The sequence below is a fragment of the Euleptes europaea genome, chromosome 7 (genome assembly GCF_029931775.1).
Source record: "Euleptes europaea isolate rEulEur1 chromosome 7, rEulEur1.hap1, whole genome shotgun sequence".
Taxonomy (NCBI): domain Eukaryota; kingdom Metazoa; phylum Chordata; class Lepidosauria; order Squamata; family Sphaerodactylidae; genus Euleptes; species Euleptes europaea.
The window spans coordinates 87,131,079-87,148,050 of record NC_079318.1 but is presented as its reverse complement, the minus strand read 5'-3'; the positions used below and the strand labels follow the sequence as shown (position 1 = coordinate 87,148,050).

General features: G+C 49.2%; 1 protein-coding gene across 1 annotated transcript in view; it reads left to right on the top strand.

Moving 5' to 3' along the window:
• The window catches only part of RPS6KA4 (ribosomal protein S6 kinase A4), a 336,421-nt gene extending 319,795 nt beyond the window's left edge, over window positions 1-16,626 (top strand). The window contains exons 14-18 of the mRNA XM_056853043.1: window positions 1,844-2,014; window positions 4,917-5,108; window positions 6,683-6,842; window positions 15,371-15,534; window positions 16,380-16,626. Of these exons, the coding sequence (XP_056709021.1) occupies window positions 1,844-2,014; window positions 4,917-5,108; window positions 6,683-6,842; window positions 15,371-15,534; window positions 16,380-16,592 (900 nt within the window). The 3' untranslated portion in view covers window positions 16,593-16,626. The remainder of the gene's footprint in view (window positions 1-1,843; window positions 2,015-4,916; window positions 5,109-6,682; window positions 6,843-15,370; window positions 15,535-16,379) is intronic.
• Window positions 16,627-16,972: the final 346 nt, after the last annotated feature.

Below are 16,972 nucleotides of genomic sequence, written 5' to 3'. Positions count from 1 at the left end.
GAGATAGTACAGGAATACTTGGCTACTCTTAATGAATTCAAGTCTCCAGGGCCGGACGAACTGCATCCAAGGGTGTTAAAAGAACTGGCTGAAGTGATTTCAGAACCACTGGCAATAATCTTTGAGAATTCATGGAGAACAGGAGAAGTTCCAGCAGACTGGAGGAGGGCAAATGTGGTCCCCATCTTTAAAAAGGGGGGGAAAGAAATCCCAAACATTTATCGCCCAGTCAGCCTGACATCAATACCAGGTAAAATACTAGAGCAGATAATTAAACAGACTGTCTGTAAGCACTTAGAAAGAAATGCCGTGCTCACTGACAGTCAACATGGGTTTCTCAAAACAGGTCATGGCAAACTAATCTCATATCTTTTTTTGAAACAGTGACAAGTAGGGTAGATGAAGGGAATGCTGTAGATATAGTGTACCTTGATTTCAGTAAAGCCTTTGATAAAGCCCCCTGTGATCTTCTTGAAACAAAGCTAGTAAAATGTGGGCTGGACACTGCTACTGTTAGGTGGATTGGTAATTGGTTGACCAACCGAACCCAAAGGGTGCTCATTAATGGCACAACTTCATCCTGGAGAGGAGTGACCAGTGGGGTACCATAGGGGTCTGTCCTGGGACCGGTACTATTTAATATTTTTATAAATGACTTGGATGATGGAATAGAGAGCATGCTAATCAAATTTGCAGATGACACCAAGTTAGGAGGGGTAGTTAATACCCCGGAGGGTAGGGTCAGAGTTCAGAATGACCTCGATAGACTGGAGAGCTGGGCCATAAGCAATAAAATGGATTTCAGTAGGGAGAAGTGTAAAGTACTTCACCTAGGCAGAAACAACATAAGGAACAGGTACAGGGTGGGAGAGAGTTGGCTTGACAACAGTACATGTGAAAGAGATCTGGGAGTCTTAGTGGACCACAAATTCTTGGCTGCATCAATAGGAGTATTGTGTCTAGATCAAGGGAAGTAATACTACCGCTGTATTCTGCATTGGTCAGACCTCACTTGGAATACTGTGTCCAGTTTTGGGCTTCACAATTTAAGAAGGATGTTGACAAGCTGGAGCGTGTCCAGAGGAGGGTGACCAGAATGGTCAAAGGTCCGGAATCCATGCCCTGTGAGGAGAGACTTAGGGAGTTGGGTTTGTTTAGTTTGGAGAAGGTTGAGGGGAGACATGATAGCCATGTTTAAATATCTGAAAGGATGTCATGTTGATGAGGGAACTAGCTTGTTCTCTGTTGCTCCAGAGACTAGGACACGGAGTAATGGATTTAAAGTAATAGAAAAGCGATTCCACCTAAACATTAGGAAGAACTTTCTGACGGTGAGGGCTGTTCGATGGTGGAATGTGCTGCCGGAGGGTGGTGGAGTCCCCGTCTTTGGAGGTCTTTAAGCAGAGGCTAGATGGCCATCTGTCAGGAGTGCTTTGATTGTGGGATCCTGCATGGCGGGGGGAGGGTTGGGGTCACTGGGGATGTGCGGGGAGGTAGTTGTTAATTTCCTGCATTGTGCAGGGGGTTGGACTAGATGACCCTGGTGGTCCCTTCCAACTCTATGATTCTATTATTCTGTGATTCTAGGGTCTCTACCATCCAGTTCTGGGCTTAAGGTGGAAACAGGCAGAAGAAATTACTTGGTTGCCTGGGCAAGGATTCCATCCCACCTACCGTTTGTAAGGGCCACTGTTGCATATGCCTGTCCCCTTCTGTGCCTGGTGCTGCAACCTGAGGACATACAGTACTGGGTAGTTCCTTAGGCTGCGTCTGAGCCTCAGCCCATGAATTTTCTGGCTTCACTCTTCTCAGTTATTTGCCCCTTCTCCCCCCCTTGCAACAGTACCACACGTATCTGGTAATGGAATTGCTCCAGGGCGGGGAGCTCCTCGACCGCATCAAGAAGAAGCAGCACTTCAGCGAATCAGAAGCCAGCCAGATCATGCGCAGCCTCGTTTCTGCCGTCAGCTTCATGCATGATGCTGGCGTGGTGCACCGTGACCTCAAACCCGAGGTACTGGGGAAAGGGAAGGAGGGAGGGCTTGAGGGGAGATGGCAAACAGATGAGTGAATGTACAGGTTGCCTATGGAAAGTGTGGCGAAATATCAGGGATGGTTCCGGGTTTTGGAGGGCGCTGGGCAAAAAGTGCCTGGGAGCCCCAGCCAGAGGGGAGGAGAAGGAGAAGAAGAAGAGTTGGTTTTTATACGCCAACTTTCTCTGCCACTTAAGGAAGAATCACCTTCCCTTCCCCTTCCCACAACAGACACCCTGTGAGGTAGGCAGGGCTGAGAGAGTGTGACTTGCCTAAGGCCACCCAGCTGGCTTCTTGTGTAGGAGTGGGGAAACCGACCTGGTTCACCAGATTAGAGTCCACCGCTCATGTGGAGTTGTGGGGAATCAAACCTGGTTGTCCAGATTAGAGTCCGCCGCTCCTAGAGTGCTTCGGCCCCCTCCCCTGCCCACCACTGTGCCCCTCTTCCTGCTTATCTGCCCGTATGCCCCCCAAATACCCTTTTGGACCTTCCTCCCGCAACTAGCTTATTCACTTGCAAGCTCTTCTAGCCACATGTGCCACATAACGTTCCCTTACACTGGCGGTCCTGGGGCACTAAGTGCAGCGGAGAACGTGAGTGGTGGAATCTTGCCAGAGAGCAAGGGGAAGGGTGCATGGGTGGTGGGGGAGGTTAAGATCATAAGAAAGGCCCTACTGGATCACACCAAGGCCCATCGAGTCCAGCAGTCTGTTCACACAGTGGCCAACCAGGTGCCTCCAGGAAGCCCACAAACAAGACATCTGCAGCCACATTGTCCTGCCTGTATTCCAAAGCACCTCATATAACAGGCATGCCCCTCTGATCTTGGAGAGAATAGGTATGCATCATGACTAGTATTCATTTTGACTAGTAGCCATGGATAGCCCTCTCCTCCAGGAACATGTCAACTCCCCTCTTAAAGCTTTCCAATGGCAGCCATTGCCACATCCTGGGGCAGGGAGTTCCACAATTTAACGATGCGTTGTGTGAAGAAATACCTCCTTTTATCTGTTTTGAATCTCTCACCCTCCAGCTTCAGCAGATGATCCTACATTCTAGTATTATGAGAGAGGGAGAAAAGCTTCTCCCTGTCCACTCTCTCCGTATCTAACTATACGGAAAAATAGTTCAACTGGGGCTCAACCAGTTTTGAATGCCTGGCCTCACCTTGGAACATGTGAACATAAGACCAAGGTCCATCAAGTCCAGCAATCTGTTCACACAGTGGCCAACCAGGTGCCTGAAGCTGGAGGGTGACAGGATCAAAACAGATAAACCAACGCTTAGTTAAATTCACCCAACGCTTAGTTAAATTGTAAAACTCCCTGCCCCAGGGTGTGGTGATGGCTGCCAACTTGCAAGGCTTGAAGAGGGGAGTGGACATGTTCATGGAGGAGAGGGGTATTCATGGCTACTAGTCAAAATGGATTCTAGTCATGATGCACACCTATTCTCTCCAGGATCAGAGGAGAATGCCCTTTACATTAGGTGCTGGATGGTGCTGCTGCAGTCGTCTTGTTTGTGGCTTCCTAGAGGCACCTGGTTGGCCACTGTGTGAACAGACTGCTGGACTCGATGGGCCTTGGTCTGATCCAGCATGACCTTTCTTAGGTTCTTATGTAAGATAATAGGTTCCGGCAGGGGGTGGCAGCAACAGGCCCTGCTTCAAGCCCTGGCAGTCGCCCCACTTGGGAGTATAATTTCGCCGGCCATGTGGGACGATGCTGCCGTAACCTCACATCTCTTGGGTGGGTTACCATGGCAGAAACTGCAAGGCCCGACAGGTAAGGGCAGGTAATACACAACGAGGGATACAACCTCAAATGCTGTGAGTTTGTAGCATTAAGGTAGAGGCGCCATGGCCTCAAGGAGTGGAGGAAGGGTCGCCAGCCAGGCCAGACCTCAAGGGGCCCGGGGCCCTTGGGGTACAAGGAGAAGCACTGTCACAGTCTCACCCTCTGGGGTGAGCATATGAATCTGCCTTATACTGAGTCAGATCGTTGGTCTATCAAGGTCGGTACTTTTGGTTCCGACTGGCAACAGGGCCACAGGCAGAGGTCCTTTACATCCCTGCTTCCTAGCCCTTTTAGCTGGAGATGCAGGGGATTGAACCTGGGCCCTTCTGTACACTAAGCGGATATGCTACCATCAAGCCACAGCCTCTCCAATGGATGCTTGCTTATTCTGAGAGCCAGCGTGGTGTAGTGGTTAAGAGTGGTGGTTTGGAGCGGTGGTTTGGAGCGATTCTCTAATCTGGAGAATCAGGTTTGATTCCCTACTCCTCCACATGAGCGGTGGAAGCTAATCTGGTGAACCAGGTTGGTTTCCCCACTCCTCTACATGAAGCCAGCTGGGTGACCTAGGGCAAGTCATAGTTCTCTCTGAGCTTTCTCAGCCCCACCTACCTCACAGGGTGTCTGTTGTGGGGAGGGGAGGGAAAGGAGATTGTAAGCCGGTTTGATTCTTCCTTAAGTGGTAGAGAAAGTTGGCATATTAAAAACCAACTCTTCTTCTAGTGTGGCTAGCCCAAGGTCACCCAGCTGGCTCCATGTGTAGGAGCGGGAAACAAATCCAGTTCACCAGATTAGCATCCGCCTCTCAGGTGGAGGAGTGGTGAATCAAACCCGGTTCTCTAGATGAGAGTCCACCTCTCCAAACCACTGCTCTTAACCACTACACCCAGCTGCCCAGATTCATCCTGGTTGTCGCACAGGCAGGCGCTTGGACTGATCATGCAAAACCAGGAGCCTCCAGGCCGTCAGGGCACAGGAGAAGCAGCAGGGATGGATAGAGTAAGGAGCGAGATAGGGGTGACGATAATGTATCTAGCCACAACACAGTGACTTGGCTTGCAACTGCTTTTGACTGTGTCCCACTCCTAGAACATTCTGTATGCAGACGAGTCGGAGGGAGCCCCCGTGAAAGTGATCGACTTCGGCTTTGCTCGCCTGCGGCCCCAGAACTCGCAGCCCATGCAGACGCCCTGCTTCACCTTGCAGTATGCCGCACCTGAGCTCTTGCAGGACGGGGGTTACGATGACTCCTGCGACCTCTGGAGCCTGGGCGTGATCCTGGTAGGTGTCCGCAGGAGATGCTTGTCCCTTTCCTCTCCTTCCTTCCTTCCAGGGCTTTCTGCATCACAGTTCTTGCCTCTCACTAAACAGGGCCAACTGCTTCCTCCCCCGCCTGCGTTCCAGGGCTGTGGCAAGTCCCTCCCCCGTCTGTCCATTTCCTGTTCTTCCATCACCAAAATATGAGGGCTAGGGCCTTGCTTAATCGTTTTCCTGACCTGGATGGCCCAGGCTAGGCCAGTCTTATCGGATCTCGAAAGCTAAGCAGGGTCGGCCCTGGTTAGAGTACTTGGATGGGAGACTTCCAAAGAAGACCAGAGCCACTATGAAGAGGCATTCAATGGTCAATCATCTCTGTTCGCCTCTCACCTTGAAAATCCCATGAGGGGTCGCCACAGGTCAGCTGCGACTTGACAGCGCTCTCCGTCATGTATTATTTCAATTCTTCCATGTCCTTCAGGGGCAGTTTCCAATTACCGTCGGCCATTTTACATTTTAGAACAGAAAGAGCTAAGAAAAGAGCTTGCCTAACAATCCCGTATAACGAACCCCAAAACAATCTGTAGCAGCAAAGCCAAATCGTGACTGGCAGTTCTGACGGGTTAGGGCCGCCCTGTCATTGTCCTCCCTCCTGATAAGAGTATTTTTGCTTGCACTCTCCAAGAAGGTCAGAGCTTCACAACGGTCTTGTGAGGTCGGGCCAGCTTGAGATAAAGTTGCCAACCTCCAGGTAGTACAGAAAATTGCTACTGACTATACATCATAACAATAGTGTATTCAAAATAACATTTCGCTACAAAGCCAATTGAAATACACAAAAAATACAATTTACAAGTACAGTTACAATCACTCCGAGGTCGAAGTCTTCAGTTGCAGAAAGATAAACAGGGATACGATCGTTTCAATTCTTTCAATTCTTCCTCATTCCCGTTTAATTATCCATCTGAGTTGGTCATTTCTCAATATAAGCTCTTATAGCTTCAGTATTTCTTTATGAAGCTATAAGAGCTTATATTGAGAAATGACCAACTCAGATGGTCATTTTACATTTTATGTTTATCTTTCTGCAACTGAAGACTTCAACCTCGGAGTGATTGTAACTGTACTTGTAAATTGTATTTTTTGTGTATTTCAATTGGCTTTGTAGCGAAATGTTATTTTGAATACACTGTTGTTATGATGTATAGTCAGTAGCAATTTTCTGTACTTTTTTTCTAACCTTTGGTAGGGGTACAGAGGTGTTTGATTGGATTGCTAACCTCCAGGTAGTAGCAGGAGATCTCCTGCTATTACAACTGATCTCCAGCCAATACAGATCAGTTCACCTGGAGAAAACGGCCGCTTTGGCAATTGGACTCTATGGCATTGAAGTCCCTCCCCTCCCCCAAACCCCGCCCTCCTCAGGCTCCACCCCAAAAACCTCCCACTGGTGGTGAAGAGGGATCTGGGAATGCTGTCTTGCAGTGCTAGAAGAGCAGTTTCCAGAAACACAGGGGACCATCTTGGCTGGATGAAAGACGTGTGGGTGCGTCCGTGTCCAGATTCATTTCTGCTTCTGTTTTTCTCCTCTACTCCAGTACACCATGCTCTCCGGGCAGGTCCCCTTCCATAGCAACCAGGAAGGGAGTGCAGCGAACCACGCGGCTGAGATCATGCACAAGATCAAGGAGGGACAGTTCTCCCTGGAGGGCGAGGCCTGGAAGAACGTGTCTGAGGAAGCAAAGGAGCTGGTTAGAGGTGAAGAGGGCACGTTTTGGTGGTGGGGGAAGAATGTATAACAAAGCCTGGGATAAGGCTGGGGGGACAAGGTGGGAAGCACCAGTCTCAGAATGGGGGCGGGGGCGGTGGAGAGCTTATTTATTATTATTTATTTAGTACTTTTTTATATACCGCCCTTCCACCAAGGAGCTCAGGGGCAAGGAAGACAGGTATACATTGTTCTTCCCGCCTCCGTTTTATCATCACAACAACACTGAGGCAGGTGATGTTGAATGAGAGCGGCTGATGTTGAATGAGAGTCACCCACAATGGCATTTGAACCTGGGACACCAAGATTCTAGTCTGACGCTCTAACCACCACACCAGGTTGACTCTACTGTTTCTGCCAGGATAGGGTAATTGTCCTCATGGAAAGGGCTCAGTGTTTTGTTCTCAGGATTTCTTGGAGGCTGGAAGACCTCGGTTGTGGGCTGAGGAGACGCCCCTGGGGTCACACACTCATACCCTCAAATGCTGAGCAGGGCCGTCTTGTGGCTTGAAGGCTGTCTGTAAGCAGAGCACTTGAAAACAGAGCTGGTGAGAATCTCTGCACTGAGAGCAGAAGTCTCCGGTTCACTACTTGGCATCTCCCAAGAATCTTAAGCTGAGAGGGGGATCAGGGGGTTCGGAGAAGCCTTTTGCTGCCTGAGGCTTTGGAGAGCCATCTGCAGTTAGGGTAGACATTACTGAGCAAGAGAGACCGATGGCCTGGTTTGGTATAAGGCAGGGGTGGAGAACCTTTTTTCCGCCAAGGGCCATTTGGATATTTATAACACCATTTGTGGGCCATACAAAATTATCAACTTAAAAATTAGCCGACCAAGCCCCAAGCAGGCAGCTGCCCCAGATGACACCCCCCCGGTTCGTGCGCGGACAAGCAGGCAGGCATCCAACCAGGGGCGCACTCGCCCACCTGGTGGCACAGGATGGTCTGTTCACCAGCCTGGCGTAGCCGTCCAGCTGTACGCCGGGGTTGCTACAGCCGGCTCCTGCTACCTCCGCCTGCAGGGATGAAATGAGGACACACTGGCTAAGAACTCACCCCCCTCCGCACATTCTGGCCCTGCCTCCTTTAACCCCTCTATTGTCACCACTTCCACCCGTAGCCTTCTTGTAGTACAGAGGGAATACATTTCTCCTTGGCCCGGGTGGGAAAAGGTTAACACAGTTTCTTGGGGGGTCCTAGCAGCTCCATAGCTAACGACTCTTCTGCAAGGGGGAAAAAAGGTTCCTTTTCTTGGCAAAACAAATTCACATCTGCCTTGAATAGAGGCTATTCCTGTCCGTGGGAGGGGGCGGATCACCAGTCTTAGATTCTTCTGAGCTAAAGATCTGCCAGGACCCACGAAGGGCCAGACCAAATGATTTCGCGGGCCTTAAATGCCCCCCCCCCGGGCCTGACGTTCTCCACCCCTGCAACCGCTTCTCTTCGTAACAATTTTGCCACCTGCATCTACTAAAGAAATCCTGCACTTGTTTCCTTGTGTTGCATAATTTAGCCTGACTGTTTCAGGATTGGGATGGATCAGCAAATTCTGCGCCCCCCCCCCCCCCGCTACCATTTTTCTTTGTGCATACACAATTCCAAGCCTGCTTTTAGAATTTGCTTTTTGATACATCAAAACTTGGTCTCCAGCTCTTTAGCTGCCGGATGCACAAGGGGAAAAAACAAATAAGACGGTTTTCTGCCCCAGGAGAATCACTCACAAGCAGCTGAACGGCTAGATTCAAATCCAGTAGCACCTTGGAGACCAATAAGATTTTTTGGGTAGACGCTTTCGAGAGTCAAAGCCCCCTTGGTCAGATAACGAGCGTTGGCTCTCGAAAGCTCATACCCCGAAAATCTTGTTGGTATCTAAGGAGCTAGTAGACTCCAATCTAACTGTTGAACTGCAGACAAACACAGATTCCCTCTGACAAGCAGTTGCATCTCACGTAAGAGAGAGCCAGCATGGCATAGTGGTTAAGAGCGGTGGTTTAGAGCTGTGGATTCTGCTCTGGAGAACCGGGTTTGATTCCCCACTCCTCTAAATGAACAGCGGATGCTAATCTGGTGAGCTGGAATTGTTTCCCCCACTCCTCCACACGGACCCAGCTGGGTGACCTTGGGCCAGCCACACTCTCAGCCCTACCCACCTCACAGGGTGTCTGCTGTGGGGAAGGGAAGGTGATTGTAAGCCGGTTTGATTCTGCCTTAAGTGGCAAAGAAAGTCGGCATATAAAAACCAACTCTTCTTAATAAAATAAAACGTCAATTAAAAAAAACACTTCGTGAACCGAATACCTTAACCTCCCATCTAACATCTCACGGATGCAAACAGGGACGTGCTTGTCCTTGTTCTTAAACCAAAGAGCGCTGCTCCAGCCCCCCCCACCCCCCGTTGCCAAAGACTCTAATCTGTGGCTTCACACTGTGTTCATTTACACTGTGGCTGCCTGTTCTCGGCTGTTTTGAAAGCCAAACACAACTGTGCTTGTTGTTAAAAATATTACCGGGGAAAATGTAATTGCCCTACAGGGTGTTCGCGGTTCAAAATATATTTAATCAGCCGCAGGGAGTGAATTGGCAGGCTTTGTAGTGCGTGGCGCCTTAGTGTTCATGCACGTGTCTTGATACGGATGTGTGCCAAAGCTGCACCCACCCACTCAGAGATCTTACTTCCAGGGACCTTGCAGGGAGGGAGCGGAAGCCCAAAGATGCCCATGCTGGAGAATCACAAAATGTTAACAAGGCTTCATCCAGGAAGCAAAAATAGGATGCAGTGATTTGCCAGGAAAAAGGACCAGGGAAGGGAGATGGTCTCTAGATTAAGACCTTAATGAAAATATACTAAGATTACTGATATTTGCACATGAAGCTGCCTTATACTGAATCAGACCATTGGTTCTTTGCGGTCAGTATCCTACTCAGACTGGCCGCAGCTCTCCAGGGTCTGAGGTACAGGTTTTTCACTTCACCTGTTTCCTGGCCTTTTTAATTGGAGATGCTGGGGATTGAATTTAGGGCTTTCTGCACTCAAAGCAGAGGCTTTTCCGCTGAGCTGCAGCCCCTCCCCAAAGTCATGTTTTTACTGTTGCTCGTTGACTTCTGGTTCTCCTTCACCCTACTGATGCCTCCTTGTCGTATTTAAGAAATTTCGATCCCGCATTTGGGACGAACTCACAGTAAATGCAACCTTAATAAATAGCAATTGAAATCACAACATGCAAAAAAGAGAGGGAGAGGGGGGGGAAAACCCCAACATTCAAATTAAAAATAACACAGCCTGACATTAAAGCGATCATCAGAGCAACCCTCCACCCACCCACCAAAGATTAAAAGCCTGTTTTAAAAGCAATGTTTTTAAAATCCTTGAGAAATATACTCGGCAAGGTTGCCTTCCTCACTTGTTCGAGGAGACCATGCCATGGAGCGGGAGTTGCTACGGAGAAGGTTTGCTTCCTTGCCAAGTCAGAGTTAGGATTGATTTTAGGTTTGTGATGCTGGCAATGCCTGCGCACTTCCCTGTGGGGGTTTGCATGTGCAAGACACAGAGCTGCTTTGCGCAAATACAGCCCAGTTTAAAGGAGACACAACACCCTGACAAAGGTTCCACGGGCAAGTTCTTTTACCAGCATGGTGTAGTGGTTAAGAGCGGTGGTTTGGAGCTGTGGAGTCTGATCTGGAGAACTGGGTTTGATTCCCCACTCCTCCACATGAGCTGCGGAGGCTAATCTGGTGAACTGGATTTGTTTCCCCACTCCTACACATAAAGGCAGCTGGGTGACCTTGGGCTAGTCACACTGTCTCAGCCTCACCTACCTCACAGGGTGTCTGTTGTGGGGAGGGGAAGGGAAGGTGATTGTAAGCCGGTTTGAGTCTCCCTTAAGTGGTAGAGAAAGTCGGCATATAAAAAAACCCTCTTCTTCTCTCTCTTCTTCTTACCATGCCAGCGTGCCAGCATGTAGTGCTGAAGAAGATGTATGTACGCTAGGAATGGGTCTGTGTGAATAGGGCCTGCATGTTACTTGGAACCAAATTCACTCTGGGGAAACCAAGCAAAAGAGAGAAACTTCTCTTCCACCACCTCTCACTCCTATTTTAAAGGAGCCAGCATGGTGTAGTGGTTAAGAGTGGTGGTTTGGAGTGGTGGAATCTGATCTGGAGAACCAGGTTTGATTCCCCACTCCTCCACATGGGAGGCGGAGGCTAATCTGGTGAACTGGGTTTGTTTCCCCACTCCTCCACATGAAGCCAGCTGGGTGACCATGGGCTAGTCACAGTTCTCTTAGAGCTCTCTCAGTCCCACCTACCTCACAGTGTGTCTGTTGTGGGGAGGGGGAGAGAAGGTGATTGTAAGCCGGTTTGAGTTTCCCTTAAATGGTAGAGAAAGTCGGCATATAAAAACCAACTCTTCTTCTGGGCTCAGTAATCTAAAGGGAACAACATGCACATTTGTAGGGATCTTCAAAATGAAAGGATGAAGCGCCGAGGCTTCAGGAAAAATAAAGGCAGGAATTTAGCAGAATAATCAGGGATAGTTTATGGAGCAGGAACAGGGGTACAAGCCTGTAGTAAAAGTAACATTCAAGTATCTACAGCATAGAATGCTAAAATGCCTGTACAGATTTGCAAAACCCATGTGCAACATAGAATCGTAGAGTTGGAAGGGGCCCTACAGACTATCTAGTCCAACCCCTCTGCTCAATGCATGATCAACCGGTCCTAGAGCATCCCTGATAAGTGTTCGTTTAGCCACTGCTTGAAGACTGCCAGAGAGGGAGAGCTCACCTCATCCCCAGGCAGCCGATTCCACTTCTGAACTACTCTTACTGTAAAAAAATTCTTCCTAATGTCCAGCCGGTACCTTTCTGCCTGTAATTTAAACCCATTATTGTGAGTCCTATCCTCTGCTGCCAACAGGAACAGCTCCCTGCCCTCCTCTAAGTGACCGCCTTTCAGATACTTCAAGAGGCCAATCACGTCCCCCCTCAACCTCCTCTTCTCCAGACTGAACATTCCCAACTCCCTCAGCCTTTCCTCGTGGGGCTTGGTCTCCAGGCCCCGATCATCCTCATTGCTCTCCTCTGCACCTGCTCCATTCTGTCCACTTTTTGAAGTGAAGCCAGCACACCTTCAAAGGGTGGAAGACTTAAGAGGGAGAAAGGAAGAGAATAGACAGCAAGGCGAATGGCAGGAAATATTACCCAACCTTTTCCACATACACATGAATACATTGAAGCTGCCTTATACTGAATCAGACCCTCGGTCCATCAAAGTCAGTATTGCCTACTCAGACCGGCAGCGGCTCTCCATGGTCTCAGGCAGAGGTCTTTCACATCACCTACTTGCCTAGACCCTTTAACTGAAGAGCCCAGGGATTGAACCTGGGACCTTCTGCATGCCAAGCAGATGCTCTACCACTGAGCCACAGCCCCTCTGCTTGGGGTGGCTTATGAGTATTCAAGTGTCCAATGATCCGAGCAGTCCTCCGATAACCCAGAGATTTGGAGTTCTGGGAGGGACCGCTTGGTGCGGGGACCAAAGCAGGGACCTAGGTGGCAATTCAGGCAGTAATACAAAGGATGACCCGGGAAGGGGTTGGGTTTGGCAAGTGACTCGGAGCCCTGGCTGTGCAGTCAAGCTGAGCACAGTTTGGAATAATTATAGCAGCTCTGAGTTTAGGAGCCGGAGAGGGAAAGGAACAAAGGTTTGGTTGTCCTGGGCTTGGGAAAATGCAAGGGAGAAGTCAGGTGTAGGCTTTCCGGTTGGTGCATGGGGCAGTTTGAGGCTGGGAGGAGGGACTTTAATGTCAGGGGCCTTTCTAAATAAGGAGAGCATGAAGGAGGGTTATAGAGACAGAAGAGGTGTTGAAAATTCATTGTTACAGGCTGAGAACACCGTGTGTGTGTTAAGTGCCGTCAAGTCGCTTCCGACTCATAACGACCCTATGAATGAAAGTCCTCCAAAATGTCCTATCTTTGATGGCCTTGCTCAGATCTTGCAAATTTTGTGGCTTCCTTTACAGTCAGTCCACCTCTTGTTGGGTCTTCCTCTTTTCTTGCTGCCTTCAACTTTTCCTAGCATGATTGTCTTTTCCAGTGACTGTTTTCTTCTCATGATGTGACCAAAATATGACATCCTCAGTTTAGTCATTTTAGCTTCCAGGGTCAGTTCAGGCTTGATTTGATCTATAACCCACTGATTTGTTTTTTTTGGCTGTCCACGGTATCCGTAACACTCCATTCTGTCTTGAGTGACTCTGCAAGGAGTTTAGTCTCTTGATAGAGCTAGACCCCTTACGACATTGCTCTCAGCTTCCCTGACACACACCACGTTAAGGTGTGCATCCAAAAGGGGGAAGAACACCAGGGGGCAGTCTTTTGTCTGACACTTTAAAGCCACAGACCTTTGTGTCTAAGAGATCCTTGATTAGATTGAAATGCTAAGAATAATGGTGGCCAGGCCTGATTGGGTTACTCTGCCTCTGGGCTTCAGTATACCACTCGGTGTCTTCTCCTGGCTATGATGAAGGAAGGGACCTGCTCCTGGCTATTCTTTTGGCCAGCCTCTCCCCCTTTGTTCTGCAAGTATCCCTGACCACAATGCTCTTGACAAACAACTCTTAGGTTACCGCACTTTGTATTCCCAGTGATGTACAGTGTTTAAACCCACCAAGAAAATACAACAAATGCTACGATCTGCAAAAGACAAAAGAGACCCCCTCACCTCTGCAGGAGTATATCGTATACCTTGCAGCTGTGGAGATGTTTACATCGGGACCACAAAATGGAGCATACAAACAAGGATAAAAGAACATGAAAGATACTGCAGACTTGGCCAGCCTGAGAAATCAGCAGTGGCTGAACATGGACGGACACAAACAGGACACAGGGTGTTATTCCAAGACACTGAAAGACTGGACAATTCTACCAACTATTTTGTCAGATTGCACAGAGAAGCCAATGAAATTCATAAACATCAGCACAACTTTAACAGAAAAGAGGAGAGTTTAAGAATGAATAAGGCTTGTCTTCCTGTTCTGAAAACCTCCAGACTAACAAAGGCAACAGTCAACAATAGCCATGCAGATTAGCCTTGGACTACACACATTAACAGATCACTTCAGGATACAATGGTTCCATATTAACATACCATACCCTCATTAGCACATTATCTTGATACTTACAGGACAATGATTAGCACATTACTTTTGCAGGACAGTACTCAGCTCAAACCCAACCCCTTTCTGACTATATATTACTCTTCCTACACACTTGAACTGAGAGACACTGTCCTTCAGTGTTAATCCTCTGAAGATGCCTGCCACAGTTGCTGGCGAAACGTCAGGAAAGAAAATTCCCAGACCACGGGTACACAGCCCGGATAACCTACAAGAACCAATGAACTCTGACCGTGAAAGCCTTCGACAATATTTTGATGTATTAAGAGTTTGAAAATGTTGTAAAAAACATTGGGGGTTACCGCACTAGGTAATCCCAGCAATATATTAAGAGTTTGAAAATGTTATAAAAAATACTATTCGCACTTTGTTTGGCCCTTTTAGCTGTGAAGACGTCTTCCAACCATTTATAAGCCGTGGTATCCAAAAAACCTTTTAAAGCGATGTTTTTTTACAACATTTTCAAACTCTTAATACATCGCTGGGAATACGAAGTGCGGTAACCCCCATCGCTTTAAAAGGGTTTTTGGATACCACGACTTATAAATGGTTGGAAGACGTCTTCACAGCTAAAGGGGCCAAACAAAGTGCGAACAGTATTTTTTATAACGTTTTCAAACTCTTAATACATCGATGGGAATACACGTACCAGACCTTTCTGAGTTTAGAAGAGCAGGTGAGGGCGAGATATTCATGCCAGCAAAATGTGTGCTTCGCTGCACCATTTAAATCAGACCCTGACTGAGTTGATGCTGAAGTACTGACAACCAAACCTGTTATTGGGACTTCAGTTGGTGTGTGGGCACATATGCGGAAGCAGCCACCTTTCCGATATGTATGGCCCAGGCCATGACAAGCTTTAAAAGGTCGAAGCCGTCTCTCTTTGAGTTTAATCCGGAAGCAAATCGGTAATTGGCGCAGCTGCTATATAATGGGTGAAGTGTGATCCTGGCACCCAGCCCCAGACAAAGGTTGGCAGATGCATTCTGCTGCAGCTAGGGTTGCCAACCTCCAGGTGGCACCTGGAGATCTCCCACTATTACGATTGATCTCCAAACGACCAAAATCAGTTCCCCCGGAGAAAAATGGATGCGTTGGCGCGAGGACTCTATGGCATTATACCCTGCTGAGGTCCCTCCCCTTCCCAAACCCTGCTTTCCTCAAGGCTCCACCCCCCCACCCCCCAGATCTCCAGGAATTTACCAACTCAGAGACGGCAACCCTAAAGTCACACCTATCTAGAAGAGAGGAGAGCTTCTGTATGGGTTAGAAATTAAAAGAGATATGTGTTTCGGTGCAGCAACTTGTTTATTCACTCCCCTCCCCTCCCCGGCTTCCGCCCAGGTCTCCTCACAGTGAACCCTGCCAAGCGGCTGAAGATGTCGAGCTTGCGTTACAGTGAGTGGCTCCAAGACGGCAGCGCCCTCTCTTCCACGCCTCTTATGACTCCAGACATCCTGGAGAGCTCAGGGCCAGCCGTGCGAACTGGCGTCAACGCGGCCTTTATGGTAAGAGATGTGATTTCGGCACTGGGAAAGGGAACTTCATTAGAAGCGGCGGAGGGGATGGTGTTAGGGTTGCCAGGTCCCTCTCCGCCACCGGCGGGAGGTTTTTGGGGCAGACCCTGAGGAGGGCGGGGTTTAGGGAGGGGAGGGACTTCCATGCCATAGGCCATTTATGCAGGGTCAGTTTTGATGCTCGCGCAAAGTTCTTTTTTTAAATGCAACCTTTAAAATGCCTATTCACTGTCCCTATGCAAAAGGAGAAATTCCACCCCCACACACACCCTCGCCTGCTCCTTCGCTCCTACGTTTGCATAGCCATTGGCAATGGTCGTTTGCATAGCGTTTGATTTTTCATGGTTCTTTCAGTAAATGCTTCAGTGCGGGGGTGGAGCAAATACAAAAAGTCGCGTTAAAGGGGCTCTTAAGAAATGCAAAGCAGGTATGCGCCGGCTTTTCAGTCACTTCCTGAATCACAGTTCAGCATGAAAAACTCAAAAAAATATGCAGGGCACTTCAGCCTGGAATGCGCTGCTAATTACCAAGCACTGTCCTCTGCTGCCAACAGGAACAGCTCCCTGCCCTCCTCTAATACTTAAAGATTGTAATCATGTCATAGAATCATAGAGTTGGAAGGGGCCATACAGGCCATCTAGTCCAACCCCTTGCTCAATGCAGGATCAGGCTAGAGCATCCCTGACAAATGTTCGTCCAGCCTCTGCTTAAAGACTGCCAGTGAGGGGGGCTCACCACCTCCCTAGGGAGCTGATTCCACTGTCCCCACTCTGGAACTGCTTCTGTGTGTGTAGGGGGGTAATATTTGTTCTTGACTTTCCCTTCTCCTCAACTAGGCCTTTAACAAGGGCAAGCGCGAAGGCTTTTTCCTGAAGAGCGTGGAGAACGCCCCCCTGGCCAAGCGCCGCAAGCTGAAGATGTCAAGCACGGGGGCCGAAGCCCGCCGCAGCAGCAGCTCTTCCTCTTCCTCCTCGGGCTCCTCCTCGGCAGCCTCTTCCCGCCCCCACAAAGCCAAGGTTCCCACCAGTCGCCACGACCCGCCCTCATAGCCCCTTTTGAAGGGGGTGCTCTCCGAAGGGCAGGAGGGGGAGTGGGTATTTATTGTCTGTGTTGCTGTTGGGGGAGGGCACCTCCTCCCCCACCCCTCATTTCCCACCCCCATGTGACGTGGTGTCTTCATTCATGATGGGGTCTGTTTGTGTTGTTTCGAAGCGGCAAAGGTCTGTTGCGGGGGTAACACTGTGTCTGCAAGGAGAGAGCGCTCCTGGAGGATCCACAGGGGAGACCCTTTCGCTGTGGGGAAAACGGGGAAAGATGTGGGGCAGCCGGGAGCGAGGGGCGCTGCTTTTTAAAAATGCCAGATCAAGATCCGTTTCTGATGGTGGTTCAGAGTCTGATGCCCCGACTCAAGGATGTGGCCAGGAGAAGG